This window comes from Conger conger, chromosome 9, assembly GCF_963514075.1.
Source record: "Conger conger chromosome 9, fConCon1.1, whole genome shotgun sequence".
Classification (NCBI taxonomy): domain Eukaryota; kingdom Metazoa; phylum Chordata; class Actinopteri; order Anguilliformes; family Congridae; genus Conger; species Conger conger.
Genome location: NC_083768.1, coordinates 14,093,471 through 14,113,474, shown reverse-complemented (window position 1 = coordinate 14,113,474; position 20,004 = coordinate 14,093,471). Strand labels below are relative to the sequence as shown.

The 20,004-nt window shown below is 44.8% G+C and overlaps 1 protein-coding gene across 2 annotated transcripts in view; it reads left to right on the top strand.

Annotated features, from left to right (window-relative positions):
- The window catches only part of LOC133137062 (solute carrier family 22 member 23-like), a 41,058-nt gene that overhangs the window by 7,250 nt on the left and 13,804 nt on the right, over positions 1-20,004 (top strand). For both annotated transcript variants that reach the window (XM_061255072.1, XM_061255073.1), the window contains exons 2-3: positions 8,866-8,969; positions 9,629-9,783. In XM_061255072.1, the coding sequence (XP_061111056.1) occupies positions 8,866-8,969; positions 9,629-9,783 (259 nt within the window). The remainder of the gene's footprint in view (positions 1-8,865; positions 8,970-9,628; positions 9,784-20,004) is intronic.

The following is a 20,004-nucleotide window of genomic DNA, read 5'->3' as shown; positions in this document are numbered from 1 at the left end:
CGGTAAACACATGACACATCTCCCTCTGTGAGCTTTGTCCCAGTCACAGAGGTTCGCAGGAACTAATCAGATTAAAAAGTAGACCACTGTGGACCCTGCCCCCAAACCGCACAAATCGGTCACAACCTAATTGGACCGTTGCACGGTAACACATCATTGGTTCCTGGTGTGGACAAAGGCCTCTTCTCTTTCTGTCTGTCTCCCCTTCAGTGCAGAGCCATGGTTTAACTAACACACACACACACACACACACACACACACACACACACACACACACACACACACACACACACACACTCTATACACATATGCACACACAGACAGACCACACACTCTACAAACACATGAACACAAAGCCCACATACATACACACACTCACACAAAATCCACACATATACGTGAACCACACACGTAGGCACACACACGCACACACATACACAAAGCCCACACACTTTACACGCACATACAACCATAATCATAAACCACATTTCTCGGGGGAAAAAAACTACGATTGAACGTTAACTTCTGGTGGAAGCAGCCACTTCCCTGTGCTCGGAACGCGGAGAGTTTACGTTACAAAAACCCACACACACACCACACACCACATACAACTCACCACGCACACACTTTCACGCTGTGGGTTCATTTCGACAACAAAAAAAGCTAATTCCAACACCAATTACCATACCATCTCACACATCCCTGCATCCAGTGCTTCTGTTGTGCTGAACAGAGTTCTTATCTGCCTTGGGCACATTTTCTGGGCTTGATAGGAAACAACTGAAATACTTATCATGGCACATATGGGCTTGATTAAAAGGGAGGAACTGTTCTGTGGACTTGATCAAGCAGCACATTAATGTTAAGTACATTACTCTTCAACAGGACACTTTGGCCTTAATGTGTTCAAAACTCTGACCCAGAGCAATTATCAAACCCGCCCAATCGCCCTCCGTGAGAGCATTAAACGCTATCCACTGGCTTCACCCTGTCGACTCTGGTGTCCTACCGAACGTCTGACCTCGAAACAATTTCAGTCGGCAATTAGCGGTGCAGTGATGAATAGCATCATGAATCCGTTTGTATTTTCATTCATTTGGTAGCACTTGAATGCGCTCTATTGATTGTGGGAAAAGACAACTCAACTAAAAGGCTTCAAGTTCAACTGAAAGGTGTGGGCCTGCTATCATGGCAATTAGCATGCTAATTACAGGAATGATCGTCAATCAATATACTGTAAAATACATATGTGAAATACATTAGTCAACTTGGATCAGGGTTTTGCAAATAATATGATGGGCCAGTTCACATATACAGATTAAGTTTAGTCCTAGCCTAAATTTAATTTATAATGGAAATTCTCCATACAAAACTCAATTTAGTCCAGCACTAAACTTAATCTGTGTCTGTGAAACTGACCCTAAGAGGAATAAACGAATGCATAATATTGATGATACAGGAACAGTGATAATAACTGCTGAAAACAGACCGGCTCAGGCTAGGTTCTGAAACGGCTGGTTGACCAATTCAGACCAGCTCAAGCTATGTTTTGGAACAGCTGGTAATTTCGAAGCTGGTCAGAGCTGGATTTTATACCAGGGGATATATGCCATTTCTGTTATCAGGCAGGATCTATCATGGTGACTCACTCAGAGACTCAGAGTAAATAGGATAAAATGTACATTTATAGCACAAATGGGAGCAGAGGGACTACAGTGCTGATTAAATGGGAAGCCATTTTTGTGTTTGTGTTTTTTTCAATATAGATTAAAATAAGAGTTAAAATCAATTCTCATTATTATAGTGGACCATGTTCAAACTGGACTCCTGCCCTGTTCCCTGTATAAGCATGAGATAAATCTTATTCAGATTTTGGATGAGAGCATGAGATAAATCTTAGAAAGGGGCGGGGGTGACTGATACTGTACAGCTGTGGGTCAGTCTAACCTCTGACCTGGCAGAGAGTGGGCTAAAAATATTTAAAACATTTGGCAAGACAATTTTTTACTTCCAGTTATACAATGTCTGTTCTGTTCTATTCTATTTAGGTCAGGCTTGCATTATTCTACACCCTGGGTAGAATAGGGGGGTCCTCGGAGGTCTTATAGGGGGTCCCTGGCCAGGCTTCATTTGTATTAACTATAAATATAGATTTGGGTAAATATTGAAAATATTAAAAAAACCTAAAAAATATTAAGAAAACCTAAAAATCGCGTGCTCCGTACAGTAGACCCCTGTTGTACACGGCTCTGCATCCCCGCGCATGCTCCGTACAGTAGACCCCTGTTGTACACGGCTCTGCATCCCCACGCGTGCTCCGTACAGTAGACCCCTGTTGTACATGGCTCTACATCCCCGGACGTGCTCCGTACAGTAGAGCCCTGTTGTACACGGCTCTGCATCCCCGCGCGTGCTCCGTACAGTAGACCCCTGTTGTACACGGCTCTGCATCCCCGCGCGTGCTCCGTACAGTAGACCCCTGTTGTACACGGCTCTGCATCCCCGCGCGTGCTCCGTACAGTAGACCCCTGTTGTACACGGCTCTGCATCCCCGGATGTGCCCCGTACAGTAGACCCCTGTTGTACACAGCTCTGCATCCCCGGACTTGCTCCGCTCAGGCCAGCTATGGTGCTTCGCAGCGGGAGCCTGTTCTGTATGTAGGGGAGTACAAGGCTGGAAATGCAGAAGTAGTAATGGATGGACTGAGGGTGCGTTTCAGATCGTGTAATGGCTGTTAACGGCAATAAACCAGAGAGCTAAAACGCTTCCTCGTGGCCTCCTCTCCACGTTGGTGTAGTGCCAGGAACTTTGCTCAAAAGAGAGCTTCTCCGAGCAACTACGGATCACAAAGCTTTAAAAGATATATATGATTATTTTAAACGCTATTTGACAAGTTGGAGAAGTAAGCACTTGTGCTTTTTTCAGTCTCCGTGGACGGCTGTTTCGGTGCCCGACAGCCACCTACTGATTATTAGGGGTACGAGGAGTTCAAGAAATTTGTCACTTATTCGTTGATAATTAATTTCAAGGATTCTTATCTCTGCTTTGTTTGCTCCTTCATCCTGGTCCTTCTATTTGGTGTTTAAAATACACTGGTAAATCCAGTCACCAGCTGGTTAACTTTCTTTATGATCTCCACTCTGGACTTCCTGTTGATACACATACTCATGTGATGTAGCTTATAACCCGCATCTCAAAGTATTCGTGCTAATGCTATGGTGGTTTCGGTCTTGTACACACCATAGGAATGTTTGTAAAAGGTGTACACGGGTGTGTATTGTATTGCTGGTATGTTGGCATAGATATAATGTGTTAGAGATATGTCAGTAAAGGAATGCTATATGTGACTGCTCTGTTAGTACAGGTGTAGAGGTGTTCTACCTGGGCCTGGTACATACAGATGTCACGTGGTGTGGTTTTCTCTGCGTAGGTCATCATGTAATTGACTGAGGAAGAACAGGGGGAAAAAAAAGTTCTGAAAAGGGTAGAAAAGCTTGGTGCCATAGGTAAATGGTAAATGGTAAATGGCAGGCATTTATATAGCGCCTTTATCCAAAGCGCTGTACAATTGATGCTTCTCATTCACCCATTCATACACACCGACGGCGATTGGCTGCCATGCAAGGCCCCGACCAGCTCGTCAGGAGCATTTGGGGGTTAGGTGTCTTGCTCAGGGACACTTCGACACAGCCCGGGCGGGGGATCGAACCAGCAACCCTCCGACTGCCAGACGACTGCTCTTACTACCTGAGCCATGTCGTCCCCATAGGGGTGGTAATAACACCCTTTAGGTACATAAAATTGTACCACTTGTAATTGGATGAATAATTAATTCCTATTTGTACCCTTTTTGTATGCTAAAGGTACTTATTTCTACCCAAAAGTATAGTATTGTACCTAAAAATGTGCCTCCACGGTCTGTACCCTTATTTCTGAGAGTACTGCCCCAGAAGGCAGCGGCTGTCTGATGGAATTCAGCCCTGCCTGGCTCTCGATCTGCAATGGTGGCCCGGAGCTCAAGTTGAAACGCTCTCTTTGAAGAGAGGTTCTGACAGCCAATGTGCTGCATAGGTTGCTAGGCAATCTCTCTCTCTCTCCCCCTCCTCTCTATCTCCTTTTTTCTCTCTTTCCTTCAGTCTCTCGCTTCACCTTATTGCTTATCCCCCTCTCTCCCTCCCTTCTCCCTCTTTCCCTCTCCCCGCTCTCTTTCCCTTCTCTCTCTCTATCTCTCGCTATCTGTGAAACTACAGAGGGAACACTGGTGTCATACTCTTTGGTGGGTTGTTTAAGATACCAAAGCCATGAACATAAAGGGTTTTCAGACACACCCAGCAGTCTTTGTTGACACAGTGTCATTTTAACTGCTGCCATGCACTGGCAATCACCGCTATTGCTATATTACTCAGCCCGAATTGTGTACAAAGCTGTTTGTCAGTAGCTTGTTGCTAGGGTAACATAAAACATAAATCGTCGTTTTAAACATTTTATGAGGAATGGGTTTCAGTTCCTGATTCCGCAATCGTGTTAAGCAATTAAATCTTGTGAGAAAAAGTCAGTGTGCAGTTATGCCTTAATTTATCAGATGTTCTTTCTTTTGTTCTCGTCTTGAATGCCTTCCTCTTCATGCTTGCGTTTACCATTACCAAACATACCATTCTTGTGTGTACATAAATAGACACATATTCAAATTTTGTATAACAAATGAAAAGGAGAAATTGCACTTTAGTGTTCTATAATAATCATAGTTGTTATTATTATTATTATTATTATTATTCATATTCGTATTATGATTATTCTTATCTTAATGCATAGACATTTTATTGTTGTTATAGAAGCCGATTGGATAAATTGGCCCTAATTGAATTGACCCAGTGTTAATTTGAGCCTTTGTGCTGAGAGTCAGCTGAACTAACATGACTGCTGAGCTGCGGCAGTGTGCAGAGGGTGTGCTTCTCTTTGTATCGATCAGTGTGCTTTAGATATCCCTCTGCTGCCGTCAGTACTGCTGCGGTCTATCAGTCTCTCTGTCTGTCTCTCTCTCTCTCCCCCACTCACACTCTCTCCCTGTCTCCCTGTCTCCCTGTCTCCCTGTCTCCCTGTCTCCCTGTCTCCCTGTCTCCCTGTCTCCCTGTCTCCCACTCTCTCTGTGTCTCTCTCTCTCTCTCTCCCCCACTCACACTCTCTGTCTCTCTCTCTCTCCCCCACTCACACTCTCTGTCTCTCTCTCTCCCACTCTCTCTCTCTGTGTCTCTCTCTCTCTCTCTCTCTCTCTCTCTCTGTCTCTCGCTCTCTCCCCCACTCACACTCTCTTTCTCTCTCTCTCCCCACTCTCTGTCTCTCTCTCTCCCCCCACTCTCTTTCTCTCTCTGTCTCTCTCTCTCCCCCACTCACACTCTCTCTCTCTCTCTCTCTCTCTCTCTCTCTCTCTTTCTCTCTGCATCCTCCTTTCGTTGACACACACACAAACACTCATTCTCTGTTTCTCTATTGTTATTTTGTATGCAAATGCGCATGCACACACAGTCCAACCGAGAAGATGAATTGTGCAAATTCCCAAGCCCACATGCTGCACTACATGCTGAGCCCACTCTGAACTTTGTTGGAAAATATGGGAGACCCCCCCCTTAGGATCTCCCCTTGTGTTGGGCTAATCTGAGATGACCTCATCTACCCCCTAATCCAGTCACGCTCACTTCTTTGGTCATTGCCTCTGTGTTGCATGCTCTACTCTGGGTAAAACAATATGAGGTAACCTCATATACCCCCTAATCCAGTCTCATTCGCTCCTTTGATAGACAATGTCTTTGTATGCAGTGCCATTCATACTCCAATTCCCTCACACCTTGTTCCTTTCCCTGATCTAATCACCCCCTCGACACACGCACACACACACACACACACACACACACACACACACACACACTCATAAACCTCTTGTACTGTGTTCTCATTTCAGGCATTTCATTTTCTTTGAGGGACAAGGTTTAAGTGTTGATATTCTCCCTCAGTTGTTTGTTGATCATCTATACTTGGGCAACAGACCCACTAGTTCCTGTACTATATTAAGCAACCTATTTTAAAACATATTTGCATTTATTTTTTCTACTTACAAAAGTACAGATGAATAAGTTGAACTCTTTAAAAAAGAGGTATAATTGGTCGGGCTCTCATATTACCACCATAAGGTCTCATTATTACACCTTTTAAGATGTAAATGTGATCTAGGCCTACCGTAATGTCAAGTGGCTTTCTGGTATAATCAGTGAGTGTACAGGATTTAAAATGATGTTCTGGAACAGGCTTACAGTGAAATCCCAGCATAAGTGTCAGGTGGGCAAATGGCCAATCAGTACTGTGTATTATTATCACAGTCAACTGAGCAGGCATTCTGGGTAACGCGGTCATAGGAAGTTCTAACACATGAACCCGTACGCCAGGTGACGCCAATAGCGGCTCTACCCATGGTCTTGTGATTGTGACAAGTTAATGACTAACCTGCTGAAGAGGTATTACAACTTTCTACGACCTAATGTGTTGCATGCTTTGCATACAGTTTAGAGGGATCAAAGCTGAAAGCACTTCCTGTTTTATGAACCCTCTGATCCGTGGTAGTAATGGGCTTTGAGGTCGAGATTGTAGGACCTGTCGAGCCCACGGGTTTAGCGAAGACGATCCATTTCAGTGGACTCTGTGAAGGAGGAGCAGAGGATGACGGTTCTAGTTAACCACGCTGAAGGAGCAGAGGATGACGGTTCTAGTTAACCACGCTGCAGGAGCAGAGCATGACGGTTCTAGTTAACCACACTGATGGAGCTGAGCATGACGGTTCTAGTTAACCATGATGAAGGAGCAGAGGATGACGGTTCTAGTTAACCATGCTGAAGGAACGCAGGATGACGGTTCTAGTTAACCATGCTGAAGGAGCAGAGGATGACGGTTCTAGTTAACCATGCTGAAGGAACACAGGATGACGGTTCTAGTTAAACATGAAGGTGTGCTAGACAGAAGACTGTATGTGGAGGGAGAGGGGCCTTCATAATCGAGTAAATGTATCGTGATAGGGTACTTTTCCGGGACTCAAATGTTTCTGATAGCAGCAGCTGCTTATCACGTGGAGCAGTAACTGATTCACATTCCATCTGTGACTCAGGTTCTCCCATTAATTAAAATATTTTATGAGGAGCTGGAATCCATATGACATTAAGTCCCACTGTGGGTACGGAAATGAAGAATGCGGCATTTTATAACTGAGGCTCAGTTGCTTATCTCTGGCATTAAATTAATGTTTTCACCTGGCTTAATAGTTCTATTGCTCTGGGACAATGCAGATTGATTGACCAATTGATTGTTTGGCTGATCTGTTGAAGTAGCCCAGGGGGACCTTCATGAACTCAGTTCATGAGTACTGTTCCTTAACTGCAGCCCCCTGTGAATGCATCACCAAGTGCATGAATAATGTAGAGTGGACATAAACTCTGTGAGCACTTTAATAAGTATTTATTACTTATTTTTAGACTTAGGTCTTCTGCTGCTATAGCCTATCCACTTTGAGGTTTGGCGTGTTGTGTGATGCTGTTCTGCATACCACTGTTGTAATGTATGGTTATTTGTAACCTTCCTGTCAGCTTCAACCAGTCTCATTAACAATGTGTTTTTGCCCACAGAACTGCTGCTCAGTGGATGTTTCTTGTTTTTCGCACCATTCTCTGCAAACTCTAGAGACTGTTGTGTGGGAAAATTAGCAGTTTCTGAGATACTCAAGTCACCCTGTCTGGGACCAACAATCATTCCACGGTCAAAGTCACTTGATCACATTTCTTCCCCATTCTGACATTGGTCTGAAAAACAGCTGAACCCCTTTACCACGTTTGCATGCTTTTATGCATTTAGTTGCTGTCACATGATTGGCTGATTCAATATTTGCATTAACAAGCTGGTGTACAGGTCTCACTGTGTATATGATCCATTATTAAGGTTTCGTCAGTGATTGGTGGGTTTTTATAAATGGCCATTCCAGGTTTAGTGTTTACCCTTCATATTGCCCTATTCATCAAACTATTGGCAACCATATTACCATATTTGTATTTTAAATTCAGAGAGTGATGAAAATACCCTTTCTTCTTCTGTATGGAAAAAAATATTCGCTGCATGATTTGTTCAGCCTATGAATGCACTTGACAGCATGACATCAGTTCCATCAAAGTCATTATATTCAGTTTTTCTTGTGTTTCATGTGAAGACGAAATAGCCCGGGGAAATGCTAAGGCATAATCTCCATGCGTGAACTCCAGCCACTATTACAGACTGCTTCATGTCTGAGAGGCCGAATTCTCATTTTCCCAATTTGGCACGTTTGAGTGACAGTTTCATGGCCGATTGCCCTGGTGCAGCCTCCCTTTAAGCTAAGATAGTGGAGTGATATGGACAAGGGCTCGCTGAGACCTGGACCGTTGCCTGGAATGCCGATAATTTTCCGCACAGTGGCTCCATTTGTGATGTGAGGATTTCAGGAAAACCCAATCCTCACCGCCCCCACCCCCTCATCCCAAAACCAATTTTATTGGACTCTTCGCCATAGTGCTAATAGACCTAAGATGCTGGAGAGCGCTTGGAATTGACTTCTTTGACCTCATTGGTTTGTTGTGCCAGCGGTTGGATTATCCAGTTTTTGGACTGATGAATATAGGTCTCATTCTTCTGACAAGACCTTAGCAAGGGTGGAACTTTCCTCACTTAGGTTTCAGAAAGACCCCCCCCCCCCTCCCCCATGATCTTTCCAGCTGATATTTACAGTATTTCACATCAAAATGAGCTCTGATACCCTCCGTGTATTTCTAATAAGGTCCTTTTTTCTCTATCCGCAGTGGAACTTGGTGTGTAAATCCGAATGGAAGGTCCACATCGCTAAGTTTTCTTTGCTGGTGGGCTCCATATTTGGATACTTGGTGTTGGGGGTCCTGGCAGACTGGTGAGTGTCAGTGTTACTGTCCTTTTTAGGAATCATGAATTCTGAAATATGAAGCCTATGCAATGTAAACATGCATGTAAAGCATATAGTCAAAGATATATTAAGCATTATCATTATCGTAAGGCTTATTTGTGTGTACTGTCCTGTGCTGTGTACATGCATGATTGGTTACTGTAGCTAAGGTAGTAAATAAGTAGTGCACTCCTGCAAAGCTTCGGTTTCCTGCATTGTTCATGTGGAATGCATTGTATTGATTCTGAATGTTCCTCATACAGATTGCAGTACGATACCTTGCAAATTATCTGTTGAAATCTTTTAACTGGTTCACTTTAAAAAAAAAAAAAAGAAGACCAAGGCACTCTTCCTAATGTAGTGGAAATTGGCTTTATCGATTTGGTGCACTGACATAACAGATAAAAAAGCAGACCGCTGATGTCTAACGGCTAAAAAATCCTTCTTTGCTCTGGTAACCTTTTCCCTCCATTCAAGATAATTACATTTATATTTACGATAAACATTTATCAGGAAACACTTTTACTGTTGTCCAGTAAGCACAAAGAAACACACATTCCCCAAACAGAGAATCTAAATGAAAGATAGAATTGGACTATGTATAGATGCTCAGGAAGTAATCCGTTTGCTTTGTGTCTGTCTGGCAGGTTCGGGCGTCAGCCGGTTCTGGTCACATCAGTCATTTTCATGGTGTTGTTCGGGCTGACGGTGGCTTTCTCCATCAACGTCCCCATGTTCAGCACCCTGCGCTTCTTTGAGGGCTTCTGCCTGGCCGGCATCACTCTTTCCCTGTATGTGCTGAGTAAGTACCATCCCCCACTCGTTCTGCAGATCTGTTTGCAAGGCACAGACTCTGAACCGGCGATAATAGAATTTGTCCGTGGGTGCTGACAAAGGGGGGTGAACTCTGAACTTCTTTTGCCACTGATAATGAAGTTTCTGTGATTAGGGTTCATGGGAAAAAACTGACCTCAGGTGTTTAGCAGTGGATGGCGCTTAAGGGCTCTTTTGTAAACTGCTGACGTGAACAAAGACATTGCTGCTTCCAAAGAAAAGTTGACCTGCAGCAATGTGTAGTTTTCATGTTCTGTGTCTATGCCTGTATCGCTCAGTAGATTTCCTTCTTGTTCAGTCCTTGAGGGCTGAATTAATTTGTATTCTAGCTAATGGCCATGTATTCTGACAGAGGACTAGCTGGATGGTGTTATAGCAGGGAGAAGAGTCATGTAGGGACAGCAGGATCAGTGTGGAAAAGATATATTTAACTATAATTCTAAGGAAAATTTTAAGGGGAAAAAAAGCCACAGTGAGAATTCATATGTGAATAATAGCTCCCCTTTGGCTGCATTGGGAATAGCAATGAAAAGGGCTTAATGGCAGGGAGTTGTGCGCAAAGTAGACTCTGTGCTGGGTGTGAGTCCATCAATTGGTGTGGTCTCCTTGAAAACTCCTCTCAGACGTATGGCTCTTCTGAAAACTGCAGAACCGTCGTCACGGAGATGTCAGGGGAACCTAGTTTGGCTGTAGGGGAACCCAGTTCCATCTATTTCTTCTCCTGCTCAGAGCCAGTACAGCAAAGCTTGTGTTGAAATGGTGGGAGGCTACACTGCCCAGCGCTTGAAGGTCAACTCGTGTGTCGAGCTGTGGTGCGCCTAAACAGCATGCGCTTCACCTGCGACCTGGTTTTCTTGGCACGCTAAACTCCTTTCCAGGAACTGTATAGTTTCGTGACTCACGGGGGTTGTCTGTGTAACCTTGTGATTACGTCCCAAAAGCCACCAGCCTGTGGGTGTCTCCTGGAAGACTGTTTCACAATAAACAGCCTGAGCATGCTTGAGTTTCATTCGTGAACTTTACTGTGCAATGCTGATTTAATGACCTGTGGTATGCCTCTATTCGCCCCAGCGGTGCCTATGGATAGTTGGTTGGGAAATGTGTGACTTGTGCCTCATGATGTCGGTCACATCTTTGTGTGTCACAATAAGTGAACCGTTGACTGCAGCAACGGCTGCTCCAATTAATGACCTCGGTAAAGTAACTTAGAGTTCACGCAGACTGGGAAACTGCTGATACTGTGGGATTGCTCGTGTCATATCTAAACCACACAGCACTAATAAAAACGCCTGGAAATGTACCGTAGCGTAACTGTGTCTTGCGCTATAAAATTGACATTTGGTTGCCTTTTATAGCCTATAACTGCATCTCCACCAGAATTTGCTTGAATTTTAACTTTGTGGCCCTGTTTGTCCTGCCCGAGGCACAGGAGAGGCCGTTTTCTGGAGCCTCTCCTGTGTCCCCAGAACAGAAAGACCCTACCCCATGCCCCCAGGGTAATAGACATGGTACCCTCCTTTTGCCCCCAGGGTAGTAGACATGGTACCCTCCTTTTGCCCCCAGGGTAGTAGACATGGTACCCTCCTTTTGCCCCCAGGGTAGTAGACATGGCGCCCTCCTGTGCCTTCAGGGTGGCCATGGTGACTGTGAGAAAGAAGCATCAGAAGAAAATAAATACTCCATTTTGACTTCACCTCACTGAAAATGCATTGCTTTAGATCAATTAGATCAAAACACAAAATTAATTACATTTTAAAATCAAGAAACATAATCTTGCAATGAGGATATTACATTGGGGATGTATAAATATCAGTAATTTGAATATTTTGAAAACAATCAAGCTTTCTTTTTCATTAATTCTCCTCGAAGCAAAGCTATAGCTCTATTCTTGGGTTGGCTTTGCATTCTACATGGGAGTGTAAGAGCCAAAGCTGAGCTGTGAAATTAGTCATGGCAGACCTTCCCTTCTAACTCTAAAAATAAATGGGACCATCCAATCAATATGAATGATGAAATCAATCAGTGGTTCAGCATAAGCTAGACATTGGCATGCTGGAACCTCAGTAATGTAGTGTATAGTGCTCAGTGCGTGTGCATGCACGTGTGACAGAGAGAGACAGAGAGAGGTTTTAGTCTTCTTATTATGCCTTGATGACAGTCGCACTCACACTGCCATAAGTCGTGCGTGTGCAGCCGCTTCAGAGTTATAGGGTTACTTCCACCTATTTTCTCGCTTTCGACCACAAACCCCCTCCCCCAAAATCCCCAATGCCACCCATTGTAATGGCAGTAGACCATAGGTAATAGAGAAACCTCTGCAAATATCTGCACACGCAACACATGACAAGGTCAGGTCATCCTACATAACTGCCCTGTAGCTCTAGAGCCAATCATGCATTTTCCCAAGAGGCTGTGGGATGGTCACCACAGGCATGGGCGAGATTGGATACGTGTTCATGGTGGCTGTACAGAGCCTTAGCAGGATGAGCCAACCAGCCGCCCCTTTATAATAAAGTTTTAACAGAGGTTTGACTGCCTCTGATTTCACTCTGTGGATTAGCTTTCCGCTGATCTTAAACTGCATCACTGGCAGTTTAAGATCAGGACCACCTAGCAGCTTGCTGAGGTGCTCGACACTATTTCGCTTTTAGGGGAGCTAAGCAGTAGGTACACGGCAGTGGTAGAAAAGGTGAGCGTTGTGGGCTGAATAGCCTGCTGTCGTCATTATGTTATGTTATGTTATATAACCTAATTCCTGATGAGGTGTGATAAAAGACAATTCGCGGGGGTCCGTCTCTTTCAAGTGGTGACCTTCAGGAAGCTGCCTGCTCTGCTCTGTCTGCTTTGGCTCCTTTGTCAGTGGGCACAGCTTCATCCTGGCTTATCCTGTATGGTGAGGAGGCCGAGTTAATGAGCTTTTATATGGGGTGAGGTTGCATTTGTAATGCACACCGTAATCTGAGGCTCAGGTATTCATGGGACAGACTTAAAGCTTGCTGTCACCTTGACGAGGGCAAACACAAGTGCCCTGTTGCTAATGCCGTACCTCTGTCTGTCTGTCTGTCTCTCTCTGAACACGGCTGCTGCAGGAAATGGCGGAGGTGTTGCGTGCTTTGCAGGTGTCGCCAAGGCAGCGCTAGGAACATACGCCAGCAGCCTGTATTGCGTATGAAATACCGTGTATACACGCAAATGCGTGCATGTCAAATACTGCCGATCTCTTGACAGTCGTCAGTCGATTAGTCTGATGCACTAGGCGTAGAGGGTCATTAAATGCAGCCCCCCTGGAATCTCACTGGCTCATTAGAGTAGTCAGGAGAGGGAGGCCAGCGCCCCGCCCTAACCGTGCGCTAATTCAGAGAGTCATGTGAAGTAACGCGTGGCCTGTTAGGAGTGAGGCGAGGGTAATTCAGCTCTGGTAGGCAGGCTGTCCTGTTGGCGTTAGCATCAGAGCCACAGGAGGGTGACGTCTGCCGCCGGCCTCATTCCTGAAGCGGCCAACCGCACGGCAGGGTGTTTATCATGCGCTCATGACCCAGCATGCAATTCTGCTGAGGGGCGAGTCCATGTCAACTCAAAACACTTTTTTTGCCGTATCGTCATGGATTTTAATTAGATTTGGCATGCTCTTTTGTCCTTAAGAAGAAACCCCTGGAACCGAAATTGCACTTGTCTCCGATTGTTAATCTGGGTGATATGAGCTATTCAAATCATGCTACTGAATGCCAAATCTTTTATTTGATTGTTACAGGTCAAAAAAGGGTGGGCATTTATGAACTCTAAGTTATTTGACATGGGAATGGAAATCCTAAGTCATCGAAAAATATTATATGCTGATTTTGATTGCTCCGACACCAACCTAAAGCTTTATTGCATGGTCCTCAAGGGCAAAGAGCTGCTGATTTTCCAACCTACCTTCTTCTGGGAAGACAGCCTGGCCAATCAGTAGCACAAATTACCTGGGAGAAAAGAAAAACAGGACTAATTGTAATTGGCTAATACAGCAACATTGTTAGGAATTAGTCACGCAAAATCTGTGTGATGATACACATTTCGTCATTTCTGGAAATGGTGGTGACATTATAACCTGAAAATTGTATCTATTTCAAGATTATAATCACTCATAACTTTTGTTGCCCTTCATTTTGGGGTGAAGACCTATGAAGTGATACAGGACCCATTCTCTACAACCTACATTAATGGAGAAGGGGAAAGTCAACTCATGGAGAGACGATAATATACTGTACAATATGGTGGGCTGACCGCTGTTTGACCTGGATCTTGTGTCTAATATCAAAGCACCGGGTCTTAGCTGCGGGAGAGTACTTTGTGCATGTATGACTTCGCTGTACGGCTTGTGGATTGAGTGTGCTTCGAGTCACAGATGTTCCTTTGCTAATTTATTTGTAAGTAGATCTGTTCTTTCAGGCAACGACATGCCTCAAGTTCTGCTTGCGTACTGAAGACGGGAGAGGTTTGCTCTCGCATAAAATGTGCCATCGGAGAAGGCACCAGGGAGATTAGAAATGTAAAAAGTGTGTTACGATGACTCTTTCTGCTTTCTGCGTTTGCTTTTGGAAAAAAAACATGCTTCTCAAACAGTGTTGCACTGTGTATCGTTTATATAGTGCCGAATGTGCCAAAGGTGAACGCAGGACTCCAGTGGGAGAATGACCTTGTCCTTGTTCCATCCTAGAAAGGGATGTTATGGATTTTGGCGGTAGCCAATCAGAACTCGACTCCCAGCCAGCCCCTGTAGTCACATTGGCTGCAGGGTTTATTGATACAGGTAAAGGGGGTGGGGGGGTTGGTGGGTGCATGTGAGCAGAAGTGCGTTTACCATTGTTCGGTTTTGCATGTTGTGCAAGACCGACTCAGCTTTCTGACTCTGTCTGTGTGTGTGTGTGTGTGTGTGTGTGTGTGTGTGTGTGAACAAGTGTGAGTGTGAGTGTTCATGTGTTCATGTGTGCACACGTTTGAGTTTGTATATGCAAATTAGGTAATTGTTGCAAGGATATGATTTGTCATTGGCTGATTAAATATTTGCATTAACAGATGTACAGGTCTACCTGATAAAGTGCTCAGTGAGTGTATATAATGAAAATAAACACCATGCATTTACCCCTTGTCATATATTATGGTAGAGCATTTGTTAGATAGGTGTGTGTCATATATTATGGTAGAGCATTGGTTAGATAGGCTTATACCATGGTACAGGGGTGACTGTACAGGGCTGTTGAGTCCTGCTGCAGCCTGTTTGGGGCAAGAGGCGTCCTCTTTCAGCACAGAAACTGGTTTGGTGGATGATGTCATAGCAGACACCTCTGTTCACCTCCGGGCAAAGGGGTGGGGCAACGTGCAGCTTACTCTCACAGGATGGGAACTAGTGCCCACCTGTGTGTATCCCAAAACCAGCAGTGTACAATGCAAGTCCAAAATCTGCATCACCAGTGATTCATTTGAGTCGTTGATAGACTGAAGAATACACACACCTTGTTCTCAAGGCTGCTGAAGGGTACTACCTATCCCTGCAGACACTGCAGCTCCACAGCTCAAATCTTTAGTAAGCCAGAGCATGAAATTGTGGGAAGATTGTGTACTGTACCGCAAAATGCTGAAAGGGCCCTGTGAAATGGACTTCTGTGCTCATGGTTGGTCCAATCAAACACGATGTGCAGTCTTTCAAATGCAATGTGCATCTAAAATTTAGTGACCGTAAAAAGTGATTTCAAGAGGAAAATAAATTAGCGGCCGCCTTAGGGAGATTTAAATCTGAGAATGAATTCAGCCTGTGACATGACCCTTTTTTTACAGTCGCCAATAAAACAACGCTCTGGGAAAGAAAAAAAGAAAAGATGTGTTTGATGACAACTCCATTACAGGACTCATTTTCAAATGAGAATGGGCCTGTATTGATCGAAGGTCGCAGCACAACTGCCAAACGCTTGGCGTTTCTGATAGAGCGGCCTCTCATCCACTCCTGTGATGAGATTTCAGTGAGATTCCTTGAGCTGTCTCCACGTACACTCACTCTATTAGACGGATAAGGTCAACGTCGGTCTTCTGTTAGGTTGTTGTCATGACGATAAGTGTCTCGGGCTCTGTTCCTGCTTGTTCCTATCCTATTTTTTTTTTGTTTTATTTTGTATACTGTCTCTCTTGTTTAAAATAGAACTTTATTTTTCCCAGGGGGAACTACTTATATTTCTTGATCTTCATCATCTTGACCCATGCGCAGTGTATCACCTTGTCTGCTCTAATTTCAATGTTTTTATTTTATTTTGGTAAGTGCTTTGCGTACGCTACGTGTACATTTCTGTATAAATATAAGTTACTTGCATATATAGAGTATACATTCAAACAGATACAGAGCATATGTGTAGGCTATATAATGATGGCAGTAGGCCTTTCAATCCATCAAGGCTTTTTATTGTTCAAAAAATGCATACTTATGATTTGTATTAGTTTGCACATTCATGTATATGAATTGAAGATGAACGAGTCTGGGGTTAGGATCAGTTCGGGTTAAACCACACTTCTGGTGTGGAGCATGTCCACTGTGCTGGCCCTATCACAAGGGGAAACAAAAAAAACCTGATGAATGCTTTTTTTTTTATGTATAAAAAAAGCAAAATGCTGAGTGTTTTTGTCTCAGTGGGGTAAAGTTCACATTCCTGCTGAGTGAGGTTTCTTCAGTCAGGGCAGGAGGACCGGCGGTTCTGTTGCGGTCACAGCTGATTCATCACATCCCCCCCCCCCCTACTGCTGTGTCATCAGTGCGGCGAGTCACAAGCGGACCGGCGTGACGAAATCTTCAGTGGCGTCTGCTGACCCGCTGCACAGCTGAGAGGCAGCTGAGGGAGCAGGTCCCGCCGTGTGGGGAAAAAAAGCACTGAGGGAGCAGAGACGCTTTACGTTCTCTCTGTACGTTTCAGCCGCTCGGCAGGTGCTGTCACCCAGAACTGCTTACGCGTCTTGCATTCTTTAAATTGGAACGAGAGGGCGAGAAAGAAAGGGGGAGGGAAAAGAGGTTGTGAGAAAGAGAATGGAATGAGAGAGAAATAGATTTGGCGTTCTCTCCTTGCGTTTCGGGCACTTAGCAGGTGCTGATATCCAGAGCCTCTTACACGTCTTACATTTTTTAAGTTCATGCGAGAGAGAGAGGGCGAGAGGGACTGTGAGAAACGGAGAGATGGAATGAGAGGGTCAGAGAGGGACAGACATAGACAGAGAGAGACATAGTCAGAGCTGAAACCGAAAGAGAGGGAGAGTGAGATATGGAATGAGAGAGAGGCAGACATAGACACAGCGACATACTGTAGACTGAGACAGAGGGACATACGTACATATGGAAATGTTGACAGAGATCGAAACTGAGAAAGCGAGGGAGAGAGCGATGGAATGAGAGAGAGAAAGAGTGCAGAAATACAGCATTGAAGCTGACAGTAGACAGATGGAATGCTGTTCTTAGTTTCTGCCTTTTTTTCCCGCACAGTGACAGTGTTTGTGTTTATCGGAGCAGTCGGTGTTACGTTCTGCCTGGGTACTCATCGGATCCCAGGGGTTAGAGCTGCCACGTGCCAGTGGTGATGTCATCCAAACGGACCAAAGCAGGCTGTTATTGGCATAATTAAGTGGCTCTACAGTTTGGCTGGCACAACAAGTATTTGTGCCATTGATATGTTTATGTGGCCTACATTTTACTAAAGACTGTGTCCCCCATCTTAACATGTTAGACTGGTTACAAACACAAATAAATAAAAAAAACACACACACACACAGCACACACTGCGTGCACTCCTGTACATGCGCTCACACAGAAACACACGGTAAAATATCCGGTGTTAATTCAAGTCAGAGTTTTCATGAGTTCCATAGGGACAGGGAACAACTGGGAGTACTCATTCAACACTGAACATTTCACTGTGCAGACTCAGGCAAACGCACACACAAAGCATGCATAAAAGCAGGCACTCTGACTCATACATGTAGCGATGCACACGCTACTTCTGCTTCACATGTGTGCGGTGGCTGGGCTTCAGTGATTTATGTGAAATGATTTGAATAGATAAATAATGCATAAAGATGGTCATGAGGGTGTATTTATGCTAAAAGTTAACACAGGTATTTCTAGCCTCTTGCTTCAGGCTCAGGAATGAGTGACATGCGCAACCCGCGGCCAGACGTGAATTTCAGTACCAGACACTGTGTGTGTGTGTGTGTGTGTGTGTGTGTGTGTGTGTGTGTGTGTGTGTGTGTGTGTGTGAGTGTGTGTGAGTGTGTGTGAGTGTGTGTGAGTGTGTGCGAGTGTGTGCGAGTGTGAGCGAGTGTGAGCGAGTGTGAGCGAGTGTGAGCGAGTGTGAGCGAGTGTGAGCGAGTGTGTGTGTCCATATGTATGTATGTGTGTGTGTGTGTGTGTGTGTGAATGTGAGTCTGTGTGTGTGTGTGTGTCCGTATGTATGTGTGTGTGTGTGTGTGAGAGGAGAGATATGCCACTCAATGAATCTCTGCACTATATATTATATTTCCCACTCCCATTATTCAATTTTTAATGGTCCAGAACACTGGGGGACATTAGTGTATTTCTGTACTTGCCCAGGTATGCCAGGTAGTTTCCTAAATGCAACACAAAGGCTCTTTATGTTTCTCTGAATCCTACAGGCTCTATGTTTTTACCCGTGCTAGAGGGAGCTATTTCAGAGCAGAAGGAATCTTCTCCTGCATATCTCTGTACAAATGAGGCTGCTGTTTCCTGGACCAGCGATCGTCACCCTAAATAAAAGGGTGTAAATTCTCATTTTGGTAACAGTGTTTTCCGGAAAATAACTGATGACTGCACACAATCTGAAAGCGGGGAATTCATTTAAAAGCACAGAGGCATTTTGTGCTCAATCTATAATGGCTCCGGCCATAACTTCAAGCTTACCCCTGGCACAGACGTTTACGTTTGGATTTATTTACCTTTATTTTATGAGGAGGTTTAAGTAAGAACTCCATTTCCAATTGCGGTGATGGTCTGGGGAATCGGTGTGGATAGCGGATTTAAAGGATTACGCTGTCTGTGGATGTAGCAGGGATGAGATCCAGCTTTTGTGGAAATGTGACCAGGACACTGGGGTTAATACCAAACCGTGCCACGGGATCTTTAATGACCAATTTGAGTCAGGTAATAACTTTATCATATTATGCAGAAGATGGCACTTCCTACAGCACAGTACCCCCCGTCATTGTGAGTCTGTGACAGGGTACTGGATATTATTTGGCGTAGAGAGAACAGTGCCCCCTACTGACCACGTCCAGCGAGAATTCGGTTTTACCGGGTCATCTCCATTTCATCTCCAATATGTGTCCTAACCAACACGACCCTGCTCAGCTCCAGCAGTTATGCTACAAGATAACATGACCGCTAGCATACGTTCTGACACCACTAGGTTTGAATCTGGGCTATGTCGGGGTGTTTCATCCAAGCACACGCAGGACTCCACAAGCGTTGGGATGCAGTCGGCTTCCCTCCGCCTCCGTAAGATGGCTGTTCAGTCAGGCAGAGATGATGGTCGCTCGGTTTACACCTGCAATGGCACGCTCTTAAGTGCTCACCAGACACCTGCAGTTTAACTGCCGTCAGCGCTGAGTAATGTGCCTCTCAGTCGATCGATGCAAGCTCCCCTACAGTACACTGCTCAGTCCGCATCGTGATGAGGAATAATCATGGGCTTATTGGGCAGGGTACCGACATAGCACAGCTACTAAAGAAATAGTGACCCCGCCCACCCCCAAAAACAATAATAAATAAAGGCCTGCTGGAGTTTACCTTAGACGCTTTCCAGACGAGCGGTCTTTCATCTTGTTTTCTCATAACACCCTTCACCTCCCCCGATAATCGAGCGCCTTTCGTCAGCAAAGCGGGCTGCTCCGTCCGTTGAGCTTTATTGCTTTGTGCCGTCAGGTTTTTTTTTAAATGCCGTATTTACACGTTACATAAGGGGGGGATGTTTGCAGGGCGATGATGCATTTTTAATGAAGCTGGCAACCAGGTCTGACGGCAATGGAACGGTACGGCCCAGCGCCGGGGTTGAACAGAGGGAATTATTCATGTCCGTAGTGCGGGGGCTTCTGATTGAAATTCCGGGGCTTATCGGTGGGACAGATTGGCGCTGTTATCTGCCGCTCCATTATCCAAACTCTTTGT